The sequence below is a fragment of the Raphanus sativus genome, chromosome 5 (genome assembly GCF_000801105.2).
Source record: "Raphanus sativus cultivar WK10039 chromosome 5, ASM80110v3, whole genome shotgun sequence".
Lineage (NCBI taxonomy): Eukaryota > Viridiplantae > Streptophyta > Magnoliopsida > Brassicales > Brassicaceae > Raphanus > Raphanus sativus.
Genome location: NC_079515.1, coordinates 8084503 through 8104619, shown reverse-complemented (window position 1 = coordinate 8104619; position 20117 = coordinate 8084503). Strand labels below are relative to the sequence as shown.

The window sequence follows — 20117 nt, the reverse complement described above, 5'->3', positions numbered from 1 at the left end:
ATTTGTTTAATAAACAAACCCTAAAATTCATGAAATTTAAAACTTGTATAAAACCCCAAACCGAATCGGATTATGAAACCCTTTAAACAATATCGGATTATTAAACCCTAATCTAAACCGGTTTGTGAAACTTATAAAAAAAACAAATCCGAATTGTGAAAACATTAAACCAAATCAGTTTATAAATCCCTAAACCAATCAATATTATAAACCTTTTTTGGTAGATAGAAAGTTTCTTTTTTTTTAGAAAGTTTCCATTTCTAAAAAATTTCTATTTTTAGAAAGTTATCATCTGTAGAAAGTTTCCATTTCTAGAAAGTTTCTATTTTTAGAAAGTTTCCATTTTTATAAAGTTTCCATTTTTAAAAGTTTCCATTTCTAGGAAGTTTCCATTTCTAGGAAGTTTCCATTTCTAGAAAGTTTCTACTTTTAGAAAGTTTCTTTTTATAGAATTTTCTTGAAAACTTTTGAAATCAGTTCCTCAGAACATATTACTAAGTTCTAGCTTATGAAACACTAAATATTTCAGATGTCGAATTTCTCCATCATAATATCAGGAGAAAACTACTTGCAATGTGTGCAATGGGCACAAGATATTAAGACCGTACTTGAGTCTGATAAACTATGTGAACGCTTCACAAAGGGTAACATTGCAAGGAAGATAGAACTCCTGAACACTCGCCATCATCTCTGTCTAAAACTCAAAAGTCTATATCTGACCGATGATCCCTCAAAGCTTTGGACAGATCTAGAAAATAGAAATTGTGTCCAAGAGGTTATACAAACCAAAGCTTTACAAGAATGTATCAACCTCAGATTCCGAGACTATAAGTATGTGGGAGAATATAACTTTACACTGCTCAGAATAGTTTTCGAAATGAAACAATGTGGTGAGGTAGTGACTGATGAAGATATGTTGGAAAAGACATTCTCCACCTTTCACCCTACCAACTTGTTGTTAGTACAACAACATAGAGAGATGGGTTCTACTACCTATACATCTCTAATAGCAAGATTGTTGCAAGCTGAGCAAAATCATGAGTTTCTAATGAGCAGTAGTGAAAGAAAGAGTACGGGATCAACTCCATTGCCATTGGCTATTGCACTACCAGCCGACAAGGCTGATTTAGAAACCAACCATGTCAAGAGAGGATATGGACGTGGGGGATGGTCTAAACTGTGCAATAATTGTGGAATAAAAAACCATTCGGGGCAGAGATGCAGAACTCCCAAGTATCTAACTGTTCTTTATCAGAAAAGCTTTAAAAGAAAAGCCAAGATGGTTCGGAAAGATGAAGAAAAATTGTCAAAGATATTCTCATGGATCAAGGAGAGTGTGGTCGGATGGATCACAAGAAAGATTAATCCAGTGAAGCATAAGAGAATATATCACCATGATGACTCGACATCAAGCTCTTAGTGTTCTTACTTAGTTATTTCATACCTTTCTGTTATTCCTTTAACATTATTCACTTCCTAGTTTTACTATCTTTGAATTAATGAAAGTTTTATTTTCTAAAAATAAAATGTCCACTCTTGTTTTTAAAAACATAGATGATCTTACAAGATCAAACCATACAATCTTAAGATTACACACGACCATAACGTGTACCTATTTCCTAAAGAAGTACATGTTTGGACACACTAGGGTCGTGTGCACTGCATTCACATTTGGGTTATGTACACAAAGAGAGGACGTGTACACTACTCATTCTTATAAGTGAAAGACTTAAGAATTGATGAATGGATAGTTTCAAATTGAAACCATGGGCAGAAATGAAACAAAGTATTTTCATTAAAGAGAAACCGCCCAAAAGAAGATTGTATGATGGCAAAGACTACAAGTCTTGGTAAAAGCTAAGTGAACTCACGTCTAAAAGTATATATGTCCATGGGGGTAAGTGTTAATCACTCCGTGTAACATGGACATACACAATATTGAAACATCAAAGAGTTCACAAGAACAAAGATAGTCTTATCCCATTCGGACTAAACTAAGGATAAAGGAAAACATGTTACTTCAAAACGTCCAAGTGAATATAGATTAAAGTGCTCACGTCCCAAAGGGTTTGATTAACATTATATGATCATAGAGAATGTAGAAAAACATCTCATGACTCAATGAGGACACGGATATTCATAAAGAAAGGACAAGAACAGAAAGAAAAAATCGCCTAAAAAGACTACATATCTTTAAATAATTCACATTCTAAAAGTATTTTAAAAATGTATGATATGTCCATGGGGGAAGGATAAAAAAAACCACATTTTATTCTACATGGACATACACACACAGAAATGAATATTGATACCCATCCTATTGATTGAAACGGGTCAAAGGCCAGACACACCTCATCTTAGCACATAAAGAAGTGCCACTTATAAATTCTATCGCTCCACCACAGAAATATAAGATGAGAGGATGGGAATAGATGTTGGATATGTTTTTATATAAGTTCCCCACGTTTCTAAATACCTTGAGCTATCCACGGACAAGTTGTTTAAAGCCTAGGTACACGGATAGTCACCTCAGTGAATCCGAACATCCAACATTAAGGGGAAGCTGGATAATAGAAAATTATATGGAATCAAAACATCCTTATATTGGCAAGATCCTCAGACTCTAGAATGATTTCTAGAAGTCCATAAAGTTTATACAGAAGCTAGCTTAATACAATTGCCAGATTCCTGACCCGAATAGAATGACTAAGTCATTTCTACCAGCTATGAATGCACCAAGTAAGATTTGATGTTCAATAGAACACAATCAAGTTGCTACTGAATCTAAACAAGTTAGATTAATATGTTCTAAAGATAAGATCCCTCAGATAAATATAGAAAGGTGCAAATGAAACCGTGGATGAGGGACTCCTAGACATAGTCGATCCAAAGATGGACAAACCTAAAAGCTGTGGCCACGGATGAGGAAACCATAAGATATGGTTGTACCTAAGGTACCTAATGATGCTTGGGACGCCAAGCTTCAGGGTATTGAAGGACATAATAAAACCTCAATAAGATGTCATGTCTAGGACACAAAGGAACAGACGAGTACTCGAAACTAATGATATAATATGCGCAATGTAGCACTTGAGATCATGAGATCAATGAGGATCATGAAACCCACGTCCATATGAATGCATTCAAACATATGAGATTAAGATCAAATAAGAAAGTAGACGTGGAGTTAAGAGAGGATATGTCCCATAAGTACGGACACCTCTAGATGTTAAACCAGTTGGACATAAAACAATCTTTGTGAAAGAAATTTCTATGGCGAGATACACTTAATGTAAGGCACGACCATATGCATAATATTAAGCATGGTCATGTGCACAAGGATTATCACAAAGACCAGGAATCAATTAAAAGGAGATAAGCTCCTTATGGTGGATGCAACAAACATTGAGATTCCTCGATAAGTCTGGCACATAAGAAAACTTATACTTGTGGTTCAAGGATGTAAACCGCCTGATTATATAAGTCCACTGGATAATATATATAAGTCTCAGAGGATATAGAGTTGTCTAAAGCAACAAAGTTCTCGAGAACCAGAGTATACATGAATATTTTGATCTAAAGAAAATATCCTAGGAACCTCTGGAGACACTTCCCAAAAGACTATCTAAAGAAAGCATTGAAATGAATATTTTGGGAAAGATTAAGTTTTGGGACAAACAAAGATTGTTTGGGACTACAAAGTAAGTATCTTAAATATACTTAAAGATGAAATCCTTGTGCATGAATAAGGCATAGATTAACGATAGGCATGAACCATTATGTAAAGCCTATAAGGTTCATTGACCCTAAATGCTTACTATAAAGTCTATGGCTCGCCCCACTGTATGGTAACATAGTCCCATAGTCCCTATATCTGGACATAGACCCATTTGGTCATAAGGACGACAAGAAAGTTGTGCCTTAGTCTGTATACAATCCAATGCAAGACTTATGGTCGAATGGTTTTCACTTGGTCCAAGTACTGACTCACTTTGTTCTAAGAAGGAACATGGTCACGAGGCCATCTGAGATAGGTCACGGGTCCTTTGATCCTAAATTGGACAGAGACATATGTCTTTGGTCTAGAAAAGACTCAAGCCACATCCAGATGTAAATACACATAAGTGAAACCATAGTTAAGTCTAAACTTAATAGTATATGTCCAAATTACTCCAAAGTGTAATATGATCATATATGTTGTTAAATGATCAGACCATGAGGCATTGGAAATAAAGCCATACATGTCCCTTGCCAAAGGTGCCATTGGCGCCTTGCCTTAATGTGTTTGTTACACACATCCGAACATAAGCATTGAACTAAGCTTATGTTATTTCTAAATATAAAGGCAATGGGACAGGATTGAAATATCCTTTTACTAATGTTTGAGATTATTTTATACTAACCAAACCCAAAGATGTGTTTGCTTGGTTTTAGTTTGATTATGATACAGGTTATAAATTGGATCCATACATGGATAGTTCTCAAACAAGCAGTATGCACACGTTGGAAAACAAATATGAAGAAGTACAAGTCCAACCAAAGACATGTCAACCGGCTTCTTCACCATGTCTACATCAGCACCACGTCCATGAGACCTTCCTATCAGTCCAGGACGTGCAATTATGAAGACCAGCTCAGAGACTTGGCGTCCATAAAATTCCCACCAGTCTACTCATGCGCTAACCTCAAGAGCATATACGGAGGTACAAATCAGGGGAAGTGATACATGTTGTACTTTTTTTCTTTCACCATGTTTTGTCCCACCGGGTTTTCCTGGTAAGGTTTTAATGAGGCAACACCAAGTAATTGGTAAAGTGTATCACGAGCCCAAAAAGGATTTGGTATCTGGCGAACTCAAGATGGATTCAACATCCAGGGGAAGTGTTATGAACCGACTGGTTCAGATGGATGTTTATCCAAAAGATACTTACTAGGCTTTGGCCCATTAGTGGCCCATCTTGTAACCGGCCCATTAAGATTTCAGACATTGTAACTCCCTATATAAGGAGTTCATATTCGACATTAATAATATACACATTCACAACACTATTGATTTTTAAGAAATGTTGGATCTATATACTCTAGATTTTATCTAAAATTACTTAGTATTGTTTTAGCAGAATATTTATGATTTACAAACATTTGTAATGTTTTTAAAAATTTTGTTTGAATATGCAACATTATTTTAATATGAAAATTTGATAATTTTTCCTTTCTGCTCCAACATATATATTTGAATAAAAACATTAATGATCAACGCATAATTATTCATTTGTATCTTAAGCTTAATAAATTAGATCAATCATATAATATGTAAGTGTTGTGAATATTTATTTAATGTGTTGACGTTTTTACAAATGTTAATGTTAATGTACATCGTGTTTATACATAGTTTTAGTTATGCACTCCCTCTGTATCACTTTAACTGGTTTTTTAAGATTTTAATTTATTTCAAAATAAGTGATGTTCTCATTTTTTTTATACAAAATTTAATGTCACTTAAAAATTTTAACCAATCACAAAATAGCGTATCTTTTTCATTGGTTAAACTAGTTTTATTTAATGCTATTTTATATAAACAAGATAAATTACATAAATTTTGTGTAAACCTTATAACAAAATTGGTAATCAATAATCGAACATTCCATATTCGTTTATTTAACATCACATATTCTTTGGTAAACCTTATTACAAAATTGATATATAATGTCTAATACATATGAAAAAAGTTGTTACGGTAAAACTGAAACAAATTAAAATCGAACTGAACCAAAATAGAGAAAGTGGTTTGATTTGGTAATACCGAATATATCAAATAGATTTTATTTTATAAAAAAACCGTGGTATATAGATATGAATTAATATATAAACCGAATAAACTGATCAATTAAAATACAGTAGTATAACTATATATGTAAATTATATAAGATCATTAGGAATATACACATAATATATTTTATTGATATGATTTTCATATTTAAATGTTGATTTTATTGATTGAATATTTTATTTTAAGTTAAGAGTTATGTTTCATTTTGATCAAATTAAATAATACATAAATTTTTACCTTTTTGTAACAAATATGTGTGCTAATATTAAGTTATTATATAATATGTATTTTTATTATTTTATTCTATAAAATATTATAATTATTAACTTAACATGTTTACAAACTTTTTAAAAATAGTAAAAGAAAAAGAAAATTAAGTTATTTAACACCCAAAATATCTTCATGTTATGTAAAAGCAGATATCTAATTATATAAAATTCAAATTCATAAAAAATTTAAAGATAAATAAATTTATTATTTTATGGTATAAACCAAATAATCGAAAACCGATGGTACATAAACTAAACCAAACCAGAGTAAATATATTTTAATATATTTTTACAAACCAAAATACCTAAATACCGAAAAAATAATCAAAACGATATCTGTGTTTAACATCCCTAGTTGTTAGCACTAACTTCTACAATATATTTTTTTAGATTGCATTAAATGAAAACTGATATAGAAAACTTTAATCAAGACATAACTAACGGAAAAATGTTAAACAAATCCTCAACTTTACGATTTGGACCATTATAATCCCAAACTTTCAAAATAATCACAAAAATAACACATTTATTATCAGTTATCTAAAATACTTATAACTTTTCTTTGAATAGATCAATTTAAACCCGACGTTAATTACACTGACAGAACATTTAAACTAAGATAGTTCTCTTCGTTAACCAAAATGACGCCATATTTATCAATTAAAAAACACTTCTTTTTTTTTTCTTCCCCGCCGAGAGCATCTGTTTTGCTCTTTTTCATCTTACCTACATCGTCGACTCCACTTTTTATTTTCGATCCACTTTGGACCCAAAGGCTTTGGATGATTCTCCGAGAAGCTCGCCACGAGATTGTCCCGACGCCGCTGACATAGGGCTACAGAGCTGGCACCACCGAGTTTCCCTTGTCGAGACTTCTTATTCTTTTGATTACCCATCTCTTCTCTCTACGATCTGGTTCGTCGAAGATTTTTGGTGGTGATTCGTGATTTAGGGTTCGTGATTGAGAGAAAACCCCCAAATCGATTTGAGAAATAATGAGAGGAGAAGTGTTTCTTTAATCGACAAAATACGGCATCGTTTTGGTTAACGACGAGAATTAACTGAGTTTAAATATTTTTTTAGTGTAATTAACGTCGGGTTTAAATTGATCCATTCAACGAAAAGTTAGAGGTTTTTTAGATAATTGATAATAAATGTGATTTTTGTGGTTATTTTGAAAGCTGTAGATTATAATGGTCCAAATCGCAAAGTTGAGGATTTGTTTAACATTTTTTTCCATAACTAACAGAAATATTTCTGAATTTTTACACCTAACGACACTTTTTCACATCTATATTATTAAATCTGAAGTACAAAATCGGAGTGTTTGGAAACTTGAATAGAATGATTAAAAAATTTTGGTGTGTTTGGAAACTTGAACAGTGGTCTTAATTAAATTTGTTCGGATACATGAATAGTAGTATCTATTAATTGTGTTTCCATATTTCACTTAATTTAACAATTTAATTAATTATGTTATCTTAATAATAACTTAAATCATTAATTATATTACCATAATAATAATCGTGCATATTTTTATTTATTAATTAATCAATATTAGCTTTGTGCCAATTATAAAATCAAAAATGTTAAATAATTAGGTTTTTCATATGATTAAACGTTTGGTTTAGTTTTTATTTAATAAAATATTTTTATTTTAGTTTCAATCGGTGGAAAATTACGTACTCAAAAATATAGTTCAAAGATATGTTTTTGTGAATAAAATAATAACTTAAATCAAAATAATTAAAATGTGCTACATTTATTGCCACTTAATTTTTCACTCCATATAATTATTTTACTTGATGAAAAGACTCTTTCTATTTCATTTAATTTAGCCAAATACATAGAAATAGTTTTTTAATTAATTTATAAAATCAGTTAGACATGAACATTATCTGTCCATTTAGGTACATGTTGTTCTTTTCGGGTATCTAAAACGGGTTTGGATATTTATAACAAAAATAGCCATACAACCTAATTCAGTTGTCTTTTGAATATCGTTAGTTATACTATGATACATCTAAATATATAACACTAATTATGAAAAATAAATATCGATGTATAAAAATATGTTTCAGTGGCCAATTTAACAAAATATTAGTTGGTTCAGTTGAAATAAATATATTTAAAAAATTATATTAACTGAAAAAATCAATATAAAGATACTGTACATTTGGATTCAAAATCATTTATTTTAACAACAAACTAAACAAATATGTTGATTTGTATACAAATTTAAATTAAAATGTAAATATTTAATTAATATAGAAATATGTCACATTATTTAAATAAAATATCTATGTAAAAGTATTGTACAATTGCGTTCTAAATCATTTATTTAAACAACAAGCAAAATAAATATGTTGATTGGAGAGAGAATAAAATAAAGCCAGAAAAACACATGGTTTACCAGAGATACTCTATGTGTCGAATTTACTATAAAAAAATTTTACTAAGATAAATACATTCAATAATTACAAACAAATAATATATTTCATAAAAGTAAAAAAAAAAATATCCGCGCTTTCGAAGCGCAGATCAAAATCTAGTTTTAATTATACTACAAGACAATGAAATGAACATGTTTCTTGTCCCATGTTTCATTGTCCCATTCTCTTTTAGCTATCTCTCTCCTATTCTTATTCCACTTTATTTTTCATTTGTTTTTATCTCAAATTCTAAAATATATTAAACAAAAATAATTATCATAATAAATTATATATTAATTTCTCTATCTTTTAAGATCTATTTTCATATATATATATATAATATATATAAACATGTAAACAAAGTTAAAAGGTGAACACCAACCGTGAATAGTAAAATTATAGACTAGTTGTGGACATGAATATCTTAACACGATGGTGGTTAGCTGAGACTTTTTAAGAGTTTCTTCTTCACCATAGTCTCTGGGAATAAGAAACCCATTAACCATGTTTCCACCATTACTCCCACCATTACTTGCACCGCCAACACCACCACCACGATCGAGTTCCAGTTCCAACTCATTATATCTCATCTTTCAAACCGCTGTACACAGATCTGTTGGAGACTTACCCGTGATCACAACTACAAGTCAGTCATCCAGATCTGCAACTCAAATCGTCCACAAGTCTTCATCAACAACTACAAGTCTTCATCCACAACTACAAGTCAGCCATCCACAATTCTCATCCAGAACTCGTAGTCCAAAACTGACTTATTTTTAATACATCATCCACAATTTTCTCCTGAGAGTTCATTTATCCATAATTGTTCCATCCATACCTCATATGTATGCTATAATTATAAATAATTAATTTTGAGAGTAAAAAACAAATTGAAAGTTAATTATAGTTAGAATTGTTAGTTAGGATGTAAAGAAATGATATGCATAAAAAGGAGATATATCATACTCTCTCCACAAATATTTATGTATCTATGTCCACAAACATTCATGTATCCATCCATGTCTACAAACATCTCGTTCTTCTCATTAAAGACAAATTTGTCAAAAAACGTCTAGGTCCCACTAAAAATGTGTGTCAAATGTGAGAAGTGTTTCTCATTGTAAAAAATGACAAAAATGTTATTTAATGTAATCAACTCAATATTTGTTTATGTTTACTTATTTAAACCTTACCATATTTAAGCTATATTTAATGATATATAGTTAGTAATATATGTTGTAATTTTGTTTTAATAGTATTAATTGATTTCTAAATAATTTATTAAAAGTTGAAGATGCAAACCACCTATGTAATCAAAGGTTACCACAAAATGATGTATATATCTTGTTGTTCATGGTGTACTCATGGATTGGCTAATTCTTATTTAGAAGGACTCACGAACCAGAAAATCCATTACCATGGTCGGTTGAAATATTACACAATAAACGATAAACCATTGATCCAGTCTCCATTAATTCAATTATTACTTTTTGCAGTCGCTCCACTTGAACAAACACTTCTTTCGTCCCCTTTCATCGTTTAAGGCTACAAGAATCTCATGTTCCTTGTGCAGTAGGTTTTATTGCAAATACTTTAAATGTTTGTAGGTTCTTAGACTACTTACAATGGGAGATTTATCAACTTTTGATAAATATTAACAACAGTTGATAAGATTACAATCAACAGCTGATAAGATTACAATGGTTTATTGTAAAAGTAAAATATATATGATGTGGCAAATTCAGTATTAACACTTATCAATAGCATTGATAAAAAATATGTGCTCTTCTTGTATGACGTGGCAAATGTTGATTGGACCAAAATATTATTTTTTTTTTTAAACACAGACCAAAATATTATGTATGTTTCTCAGTTTATATTCTATGTAAATATGTGGATGATGACAAGTGTAAGAAATTGATTGGATGCTCATTTTTTCTAACTTTGTTTTTTTATCTCAATTATTGCATATGATTATAATTATATATATATATATATATATATATATATATATATATATATATAAGTTTTATATCAAACTTCATCATTTTCTATACTCTGTAAATATAAACTTGTTTTTTTCATTTGGAGACAGAAAAAACTCATTTTTACTATATTTTTGCTATTAGTGGGATAGGGTTTTGTAATTTTTTTTAAACAAAACCATTGTAGAAAATAAAAATTAAATGGGTGTTAAACTGTGATGTGGAAAAAGAAAAGATGATATGGAGGAAATAGAAGATGATGTGAAGTGAAAATAAAGTGTTGTAAATATCTAAACAATGTAGGCACACCACTGTTTGTTTACCCTCACACGCTACTGTGTTCAGAGTTTTTAATCAACAAAACAAAATCAGAAACAAAAGATAATTATACACACACAACCCACAAGTATAGTTTAAAGATAGTATCAATAAATAATAGGTGATAGGACAAGAAAGATCCTATTCTTTGACTATTTATTTAGGCTATGTACATTGAGCCTGTTGAAAAAAAAAATTCAACAGTTGAAAAAACAAGAGACAAAACAATAGGGATGTTTAATGCTGATTGGGACTCAGCAGGTCAAAAAAATTCAACCGTTGAATAAAAAAAGAATGGGACCCGTTTTTCACATGCGTTACTTTATTATTGGGTTGTATATATTTTGGATTTATTTTTTATCTCAATTATTAAACAACAATTATTTACAACTAATTATTTTGTAAATTTATTTTTTATATATCAAAATTTATAACTTTTTAAACTCTATAAGTAGAGATTTGGTTCATTTGATTTGGATACGAAAATAACTTATATTTATAGTATATTTTCTATCATTATAACCTTAAATTCTTGATTATATTTTTAAATATTTCTTTAAAACTTTTTCAGTAATATGAATCTTATAAATATTTAAGGAATATCTATATTTTCTATTTTGTTATTTATAAAAGTGAAACTAAAATTAAAAATATATATTTTATTCATTAAAATTTTAATTAAACTAATTGAGATTTTTTATTAATATAAAAAATGAGATTGGATGTTAAAGTTTATTAAACAAAACTGTTATAGAGTATAAAAAATGAATGAGTGTTGAATTGTTAGGTGGAAGAAAAAGAAGATAATTTGGAATGTAAAAAGTAAAAATTAGGGCGTTGAATCTTCTATACCAATATACATAGTCTTAGGCCTCAATTGATACATTTATTGAAGAAGCAATACTATTATGTCGTAAAAGAAGTATCTTGCAGAAAGTGTATGCCCTCCTTAAAATTTTGAATAAATTAATTGGTAGAGCAATAACATTATACAAGTTTAAAATTATCATAAAAGTTACTATATAATATATTTATAAATAATATATATATATATATATATATTAAATTATAATCTATATTAATAATACATTTTATTAAAAATAATGAATCTTATTTAATTATATAAATTTAATTAATTTTTAAATGTGAAATATTATTATCTTTGAAAAATCAATGTAAAATTTATTTTAAAAGATAAAATTTATTTTTGGATATAAAAATATTTTTTGATATTATTAACTAAAATAAATCAATTATATATAATTTATGTATAAATTATCATTATTATTTATTGGAAGAGCAGTAAATGATTCATATATAATATTATCATAAAAATAATATATGACATATAATTTTTTTTTGTAAGTAATATAGATATGTTTATTTTATAATATATAAATATATATTCTTTTATGTTTTTATTAAAAATAATGAAATATTGTTATTTTTAAAAAGTTAATTTTCTGCCAATCAAATCCTTAGTAATTATATAAATTATATTATATTTTTATTGTGAAATATTGTTCTTTTTAAAAAGTTAAAATATTTGGAGAACATTAATATATTGTAAATGTTTTTGTGAGAAGTGTTGATAGGATAATAACGAATATAATGTTTATGCTAATTTTCTGCCAATCAAATCCTTAGTAGTAATTTTATAAAACAAACTAGATTTGACCCGCGCTTTAAAAGCGCGGGATTATTTTTTGTTTGAAAACAAATTAATTGATGATAATTTAAATGTTTTACATAATCCACATTTTTTTTATTTTTTAAATTATATATTTAATTTTTCAATAGAACAAAATTTTGATTTTGATGAGAATTTGAATACATATTGATTTATATTATTTTGTAACACTTTTGATTTTTACACAATATAATTAAAAATTAAATGAAAATCGTCTATTACAATTACAGTTTTTAAAATTTAGCTTTTCAATAATAAGTTTACTAATCGAAGCCAAATTATTATTTTCAAATGTCAAATATATTCATTGTTTGGCATTTGAAGTGTCACTTTCAGTACAAACCGAAAAATATATATAAACTTAATTTATGTTAATAAATAATCTATGCTACCACAAAAGATCATAGTTTAAAAATAAATGTAGTATTTTTAAGAAAATATTGTTGCAATTTAATATATATACTGTTGTTTTATAATACTAAAATTACATGGGACAATATATTCATTTGTAAAATGTATTTATGTTTAATTATTTTATAATCAAATTAAAATATAAATATTTAATTATATGAAGATCAAAATAGAATAATTATCTTATTTAACTCATTTTACATTTTTAATGATTCAAAATTGAAATGAGAAAATTTCTTGTTATAATAAAATGATTGCTATGTTGGTTCAACCTATCTTGCATTTTAATAAATATTATGCTTACCTTTTAAAATAACTCGTACAAAATAACAATAGTATATTTCAGATAAAAAGATTTCTAACTTAAGATCAAATCTTAAATTAACTAAGTTATAAGTTTGATTGTTAATTTATATAAATGGAAGAACAATGATATGCAAATAAAATTTCAACAAAGTATGTGTTGAACATTTCATTTCGATGAAAAATATATTTGTGGAGTGAATTAGTTCGTTATAATAATGTAGGTATATAAATATCTGGTCCTCTCAGTATATTGATGAAACAATTGTGTGTAATGATGATATGATTAATGATTAACATATGTGTAGTTTTTTTTTTTTGAGAAAGACAAATTTTTAACAGAAACATATGTGTAGTTACATGCATATTTTGATATGGTTTGGAGACATGTATCTATTCTGAAAATAATATTGTTTAGAATAAAAATCTTTTAGTCACATTGAGTTTTTAGTATTTATTAAAGTTGATTTACAAACCTTTTGTATATATTGAAATTAGATACATCGTAAATATTATTCTATTTACAAACCGGTATTAAATGGTTTTGATTGTTGCACAAGTTTGAAACTCGTAAATTAAAAAAAAAATTGAAAATATCTAAAATTATGAATGCTATTATAGTATTTCGGAAAAGGTAATATATTAAGAGGCTAAACCAATATTCATATTTAGGTTGCACAAAAGATTTTAAAATTAGAATATTTTACAAATTATATACTACTGCAAAACGTCTTGATTTTCTATATTTTTCAAAAAAAAAAATGTTTTGATTTTATACTGCAAAACATTAAAGACATAATTGACAGTATACAATTTATGGTTAGAGTTATAACAGAGCAAGGAATAGAATATATGGTAATCATTTCTTTCCAAATTCTATAATGCGTTTGTTTAGATTTAGGTAGAAAAATCGTTCAAAAAAATTTAGGTAGAAACAAATTATAATATATAATTTATTAGTGACATAGCATTGTAATTTTTTAGAAAATCAATGGAAGAATCCTACGAAGAATTCTGCTTTAATAGTATAGATCTGATATACGAAAGAGATTTGGCAACAATATCTAATCATGCTAATTTGTATAAAATCATTAATCTTTATGCTTTTAGTAAATTGTTTAAACTAATCTGATATTTGAAAGATATTTATCAACATTATCCGAAGTAAATGTAACATGAATATATGTTAAATTATTTAGTTAGATCCTATAACACCAAGTTAGCAAATAGATATCATACCATTGAAAGTTTGAAACTTTAGGTTGCAAAAAAAAATGTTTTACATAATCTCCTTTTCTTCTTCTTTGGTATGTATAGTTTATACACATACTCGCCAAATTTTGTGAGGAATATGAAGTATTTTCATTATAGAATTCAATGTTTGCTACTATGTTGCAAATGATTTAGGGAGATTAGCACTATCAACCACAGATATTGAGACTTGTTCCTGAAACCACATCATTCCCCGACTTCTTCTAAGGAATCAAATCTGTAGGTCAGCAACATGACCGACCTCTCGCCAATCGATAGTCGACTGTTCACACGCGCTAGTGACTTGGGCTTTGGGCTTATAAAACTTGAGCTTAAAGAGGGTTTTGAGCCACTCGCAGATGCAGACCCACCTCTGTTCACACGCTAGAGACTTGAGCTTTGGGCTTATAAAACTTGAACTTAGAGAGGGTCTTGAGTCAGTGCTTAGAGAGGGTTTTGAGTCACTCGCAGATTCAGACCCACCTCTATATTGTTGCTGCTGCTCTTTTACAATCCTCAGGATCTCCATTGCCTCTGCGACTTTGGATTCGAGAGCAGCTAAGGATTCAAGGAAGTGAAGAACTTTGGTTTGGTCCATTTCAAGAAGCATTCCTGTGATCTTTGCTGCTGACTCTGGCTCAAATTGCTCCACCATTGGGTAAAGATTCTCACCTAGCTTCTGTACAAATCATATTTCATTTCTTAGAAGAATAACACAACAAAAACAAAGAGACAAGTATATAGTTATGAAGTTAAACAAAACATATTTACTTAATTTTTTTTTAACATATTTACTTACGGTTTTCTGCTGGTCTGGAGTTGCATTTGCAAGTGATATAGCTAGATCCATGTAAACTTGTTTTCTTATCTTCATTTTTCCATTAATCTCCTCCATCTGAATACATGAAAACAAAACCACTAATTAGTTTCTCCATTTCAAGTAACGTGATGCATTTTACATGTGCATGCATCATGCATGTGTGTGTATCTAAGAAACTTACAGCTTTAGAAGCTTCCTCAGGTTTCGAAAACGCAACAAAACCTGATCCTCTACTCACTTCACTAGAGTCTCGCATGACCTATCCACACCCACACGTATTATACCTAGAATATTAGGTAATAACCCGTGTCTTTCACGGAAGAATGAAATTATTGATTTTGTTATCTTTTTAATAGGCATGAATATTCAGGTATCCGTCGTTTTTTCGGATACCAGATTTCTCAAGTTTGAAAATTAAGTATCATTTGGATATTACAAAATTCCGAGTCAGGTTCGAGTCGAGTCCTCCCGAGTTCGAGTAGATTCGGTTTTGATGTAAAAAAACTTAAAATAACTAAATAACTAATATATCTGAAACTGGTTCATACTCAAATTAACCATATTACCTGATTCGGTTCGGGTATTTTCTATCCAAACTACCCAAATATACCAAAAAAAACTAAAATTACTCATTGGACACGGTTTTTTGAGTATTTCTATACAAACTATCATATTTTATCTGAAAATACACAAAATAATTAATATATTTAATATATAATGGGAAATTTGGTCGTATGACCATGAAAAAACGTCTAATTCACTGTCTAACCAATATCCCTAACTTTTCTAATACACGCCGTTATCTATATATATAAATACAGTATTACCCCTTCCTGTAACCGGCGTAACCTGAAGAATTTTTTTATAAATTACAATTTGTAAAAGTAAATCGTGGCTTAACTGTTTTCACATCTTTTCTTTTTAGTTATCTTCATCTTCGATATCGAGTTGCTCCACATCGTCACCTTCGTTGGATTAATCATATTTTTTTTCTTCTTCACTGGTTGCAAATGCGCGCTTTACTACTCTTCTAGAATTTTCAGCCAGACGACAGCGTTACAGTTGCAGCAGGAAATAGTGTGAATCTGTATCTATTCCAATTACCACTGTTGATTCAGATCTCTCAATTACGGTATGTTTTGGATTTTACTTTCGATTCTCTTCTTCTGATGCTGTTTTATTTCCTATTTGCAATATAGTCGAAACTTGGATAATCTTTTGGTAAATCTATAGCCTCGTTGTCGTATCTGTTTTCAGTGACGAAGTTCGCCAATTGATTTAGGGTTGAGGTGATTTGGGGATGGGGTTTCCCCGATTGTTCTTAGTCTTTCTTAAATTTGAATTGTGATTTTTAGTGGATATATATAGTACATAGTATAGTAATATAGTTTGTTGTATGGAATAACATATGCAATCGATAGGTTTGTCTGTGTGTTGACATAATATGCAGTCTTTCATTCCTCTTCTATTCTACTCGAAATGGTATAGTTTTCTGGGTTTAGACATAGTATGAGATCTTTCATTCCTATTCTATTCAAAATGGTACAGAATAACTACATGTAAAACTATTGTACTTGAGATTGAATTGAATGGTTTAATACTCCACTATTTTGGCTTTAATTCTACTTGTTTGCACTATAAAAATTCATATCTACTTGTTTAATATAATACTTTGTCTTAGCCGTGTTTACCTCTTACCTTCATTCTTCAGGTTTGACATGGACGATTTAGATCTTCCGAGTAGATTGTTTGTGACAGATTTTAAATCCACTGGAAAGAAATTATTTAACAACTATTTCAACCTCCGCTTGATTGGGGTGATCAAGGGTGCATTATAGGATGAGAACTTGGCGAGGCTGAACGCATCATAGTTTCACAAAGTATTGTATGTGGAGGGCCATACCTATTACATGTTTCTATTCTATTTGGACCATGCAAAATGGAAATTCATCTTATTTCCATACCTGCTATAAATTGGAACGTTTAATATCACATTCTTTAGCTTCTTTATTCATCATGTATTTAAATTTACGTATTTTACTACTTGGGTTAGGGTTTATATTTCCGTATAGGGTTTAGTGATGATTGGATAGGTGTTTATTTTCTGGAAAATCATTACCTACTTCCACTGAATGATAGACGTTTCAAATGTTGCAAAAAATAAGAATATGCTCTTTCGAATTCAACTAAAATTACCATCTTTCTATTCTACATACTATACATAGAATGGAAATGTACATTCTCAATATTCTGGTTTATACCATGCAATGGACTATCACTTACTGTTGCTTACCACTTGGTACTAGTATATATTTCATATTTTCATAGTTTATGAAAGATTGGGGTTGACATTGGATTAGGGTTTATATTTCCATGTATGGTTTAGTGATTAGTGGCTAGTGTTTAGTTTATGTAAGATTGAGGTTGCCATTGGATTAGGGTTTATATTTCCATGTAGGGTTTAATTTATGTACGATTGTGTTGACATTGAGACAGGCATTACCACATTCCATGAAGGCATACTCATATCAACATTTGAGATACATTGTACATTATCGTTACATTGCAGTTACATTTTATTTTTATGTATTCTATATGCCTCATATAGAATGAAAATGCATTTTTACTATCAGCTCGAAACTTATGTTTAGTTTATGTAAGATTGGTTTGACATTGGATAAGGGTTTATATTTTCTATTAGTTTGCGTGATTAGTGGACAATGTTTAGTTTATGGAAGATTAAACTTGACATTAGATTAAGGTTCATATTTTTGTCTAGGGTTTAGTGATTAGTTTATAGGGTGTCGTTTATATTATTGTGTGTGGTTTACTGATTAGTTTATGGTCTTCATTCAAAGTTTGGAGTTACATTGGATTAGAGTTTATATTTCTGTGTAGGGTTTAGTGCTTAATTGTTAGGGGTTAGTTTATGTACGCTTGAGATTATCATTTGGGATTTTTTTCGTATTTCCATTCTATTTGCCTTTATTTCTTGAGTTATACTATTTTGTCATATAGAATAGTAATGCATGTTTCGTCTAAACACAGTTTAAGAAATTGTGTATGTTTAATTTAAAGATGTTTTGGATTTACATTGTGTATGTTTAATTTAAAAATTGGATCGTGTAAACACAGTTTAAGAAATTATATATTTTTAGTTTATGATTTACATTTTCATACAGTGTTTAGTTCTTAGTTGATAAAATACAGTTTATTTTGAGATCTATACTATTTTCCATATAGAATAACAATTCCAATAACTTTATTTGTCTGTTATGGTAACATAAATTGTGTAACGCGTACAACTGTTATTCACTCATTCAGCATTCTCTTTCATCTTTTGTATGCTTTCATCTTCTGTATTAATTAGAGATAGATTAAACACTCTGTATAATTATATGTCACAAAACCAAACACGTTCCTTACTATAAGAATAGCAACTGGCAACCGTTTATAAGAAGGGGTAGAACCGGAGAAAATGTGAGTAAAAAGTCAGACACTTAATTATGTCAAAATCAAAGTTATTCACTTAATTTCACTCTGAAATATGGCTATTTGGCCAATAAACTCATATATAATTTTGATTTTAATTTTTAAAATAATTATACATATAATTATAAATAATATTTTAAATATATATTTACATTTCGGAAATCTTCGGATACTCATTCGGTTCTCGGTTCGGATCAGGTTGAGTACCGGTTCTTCGGACACATCAGTTTAGGAACCATTCGGTTATTTACCCTTGTCTGATCGAGTTCGGGACCTTGAATTTCGGTTCAGTTTCGGCTTGGTTCTTCAGTTCCAGATATTTTGTTCAGCCCTACTTTTTAAGATAAAAATATTATATCTGTTTAATCTGGATATTCGTTCGGTATTACGTTATTTTTTTAAACCTCCTAAAATATAAATACCATTCTAAATCCATATTTATTTTGTTTTGTTCGGTTGAAGTGATCGAGGTTTTTTATTTTTCGGTGATAAACCTAAAACTATTATATTTGTTTGGTTTCATGTTATATGAATTTTCGACAGTTTTTATGTCGAACCAATGGTTTCATTTTTAAGTTTCTAAATGCTTGGAAAATCAAATAAATTCTAAATAATAGTTTAAGAAAAAGGACATCCAATATTATTTGTATTGTTTGTACAAACAATGTTGATGACATTTTAAGATTTTGTATTTTATATAAGATAATCTATTATTATTTTTGTTGTTTGAACTTAGACATAATATAAAAAATTGTATATTTATACTCATAGAAATTGGTTTTTATTGAGTTTAATAATATAAATTTTGATTAGTGTTAATGTGAGTATCCGCATAGCATGTTTCCCATGTCTTCTCGATCTGATCTTGCATCAGGTCCTTCATGTGATCTTATGATCATCTAAAACGGTAGAAAAAACACATCAAATTTAAATGATCACATACGAAAACATCATTAGAAGTTAACCACTTGCCTTTAACTTTGATTGTTTTAGAAAACTCTCGGTGCAATTAGTTCCCCAAAGACATCCCTTGTAGTCACTCTCGTTAAAACCATCAGCCATCCATGGACACGACCATAAAACATGGTTTAGAGTTATATTCCCATCATCATCATCATCATCATCATCATTCTCACCAACCTGTCTCCTCCTCTCAATCTTGTCAAATTCGTCTAAAAAACCCAATAGTAAAGTGTTATCTTCATAGATCCGAGAAGAGCTTTGAAAGAGACCTCCATGAGTTGTGTAGACGCTATTTGATATCACATTTGCCAAAAGTAACATTTTGAAACAATCTATACACTTAGAGTATAGCG

At 29.2% G+C, this 20117-nt stretch overlaps 1 protein-coding gene across 1 annotated transcript; it reads right to left on the bottom strand.

Annotated features, from left to right (window-relative positions):
• Positions 1-14650: 14650 nt before the first annotated feature.
• On the bottom strand, positions 14651-15160 carry LOC130512921 (polyadenylate-binding protein, cytoplasmic and nuclear). Its single transcript, XM_057011411.1, has one exon. It carries the CDS (start codon positions 15142-15144, stop codon positions 14722-14724), a length of 423 nt encoding a protein of 140 aa, XP_056867391.1. The 5' UTR covers positions 15145-15160; the 3' UTR covers positions 14651-14721.
• Positions 15161-20117: the final 4957 nt, after the last annotated feature.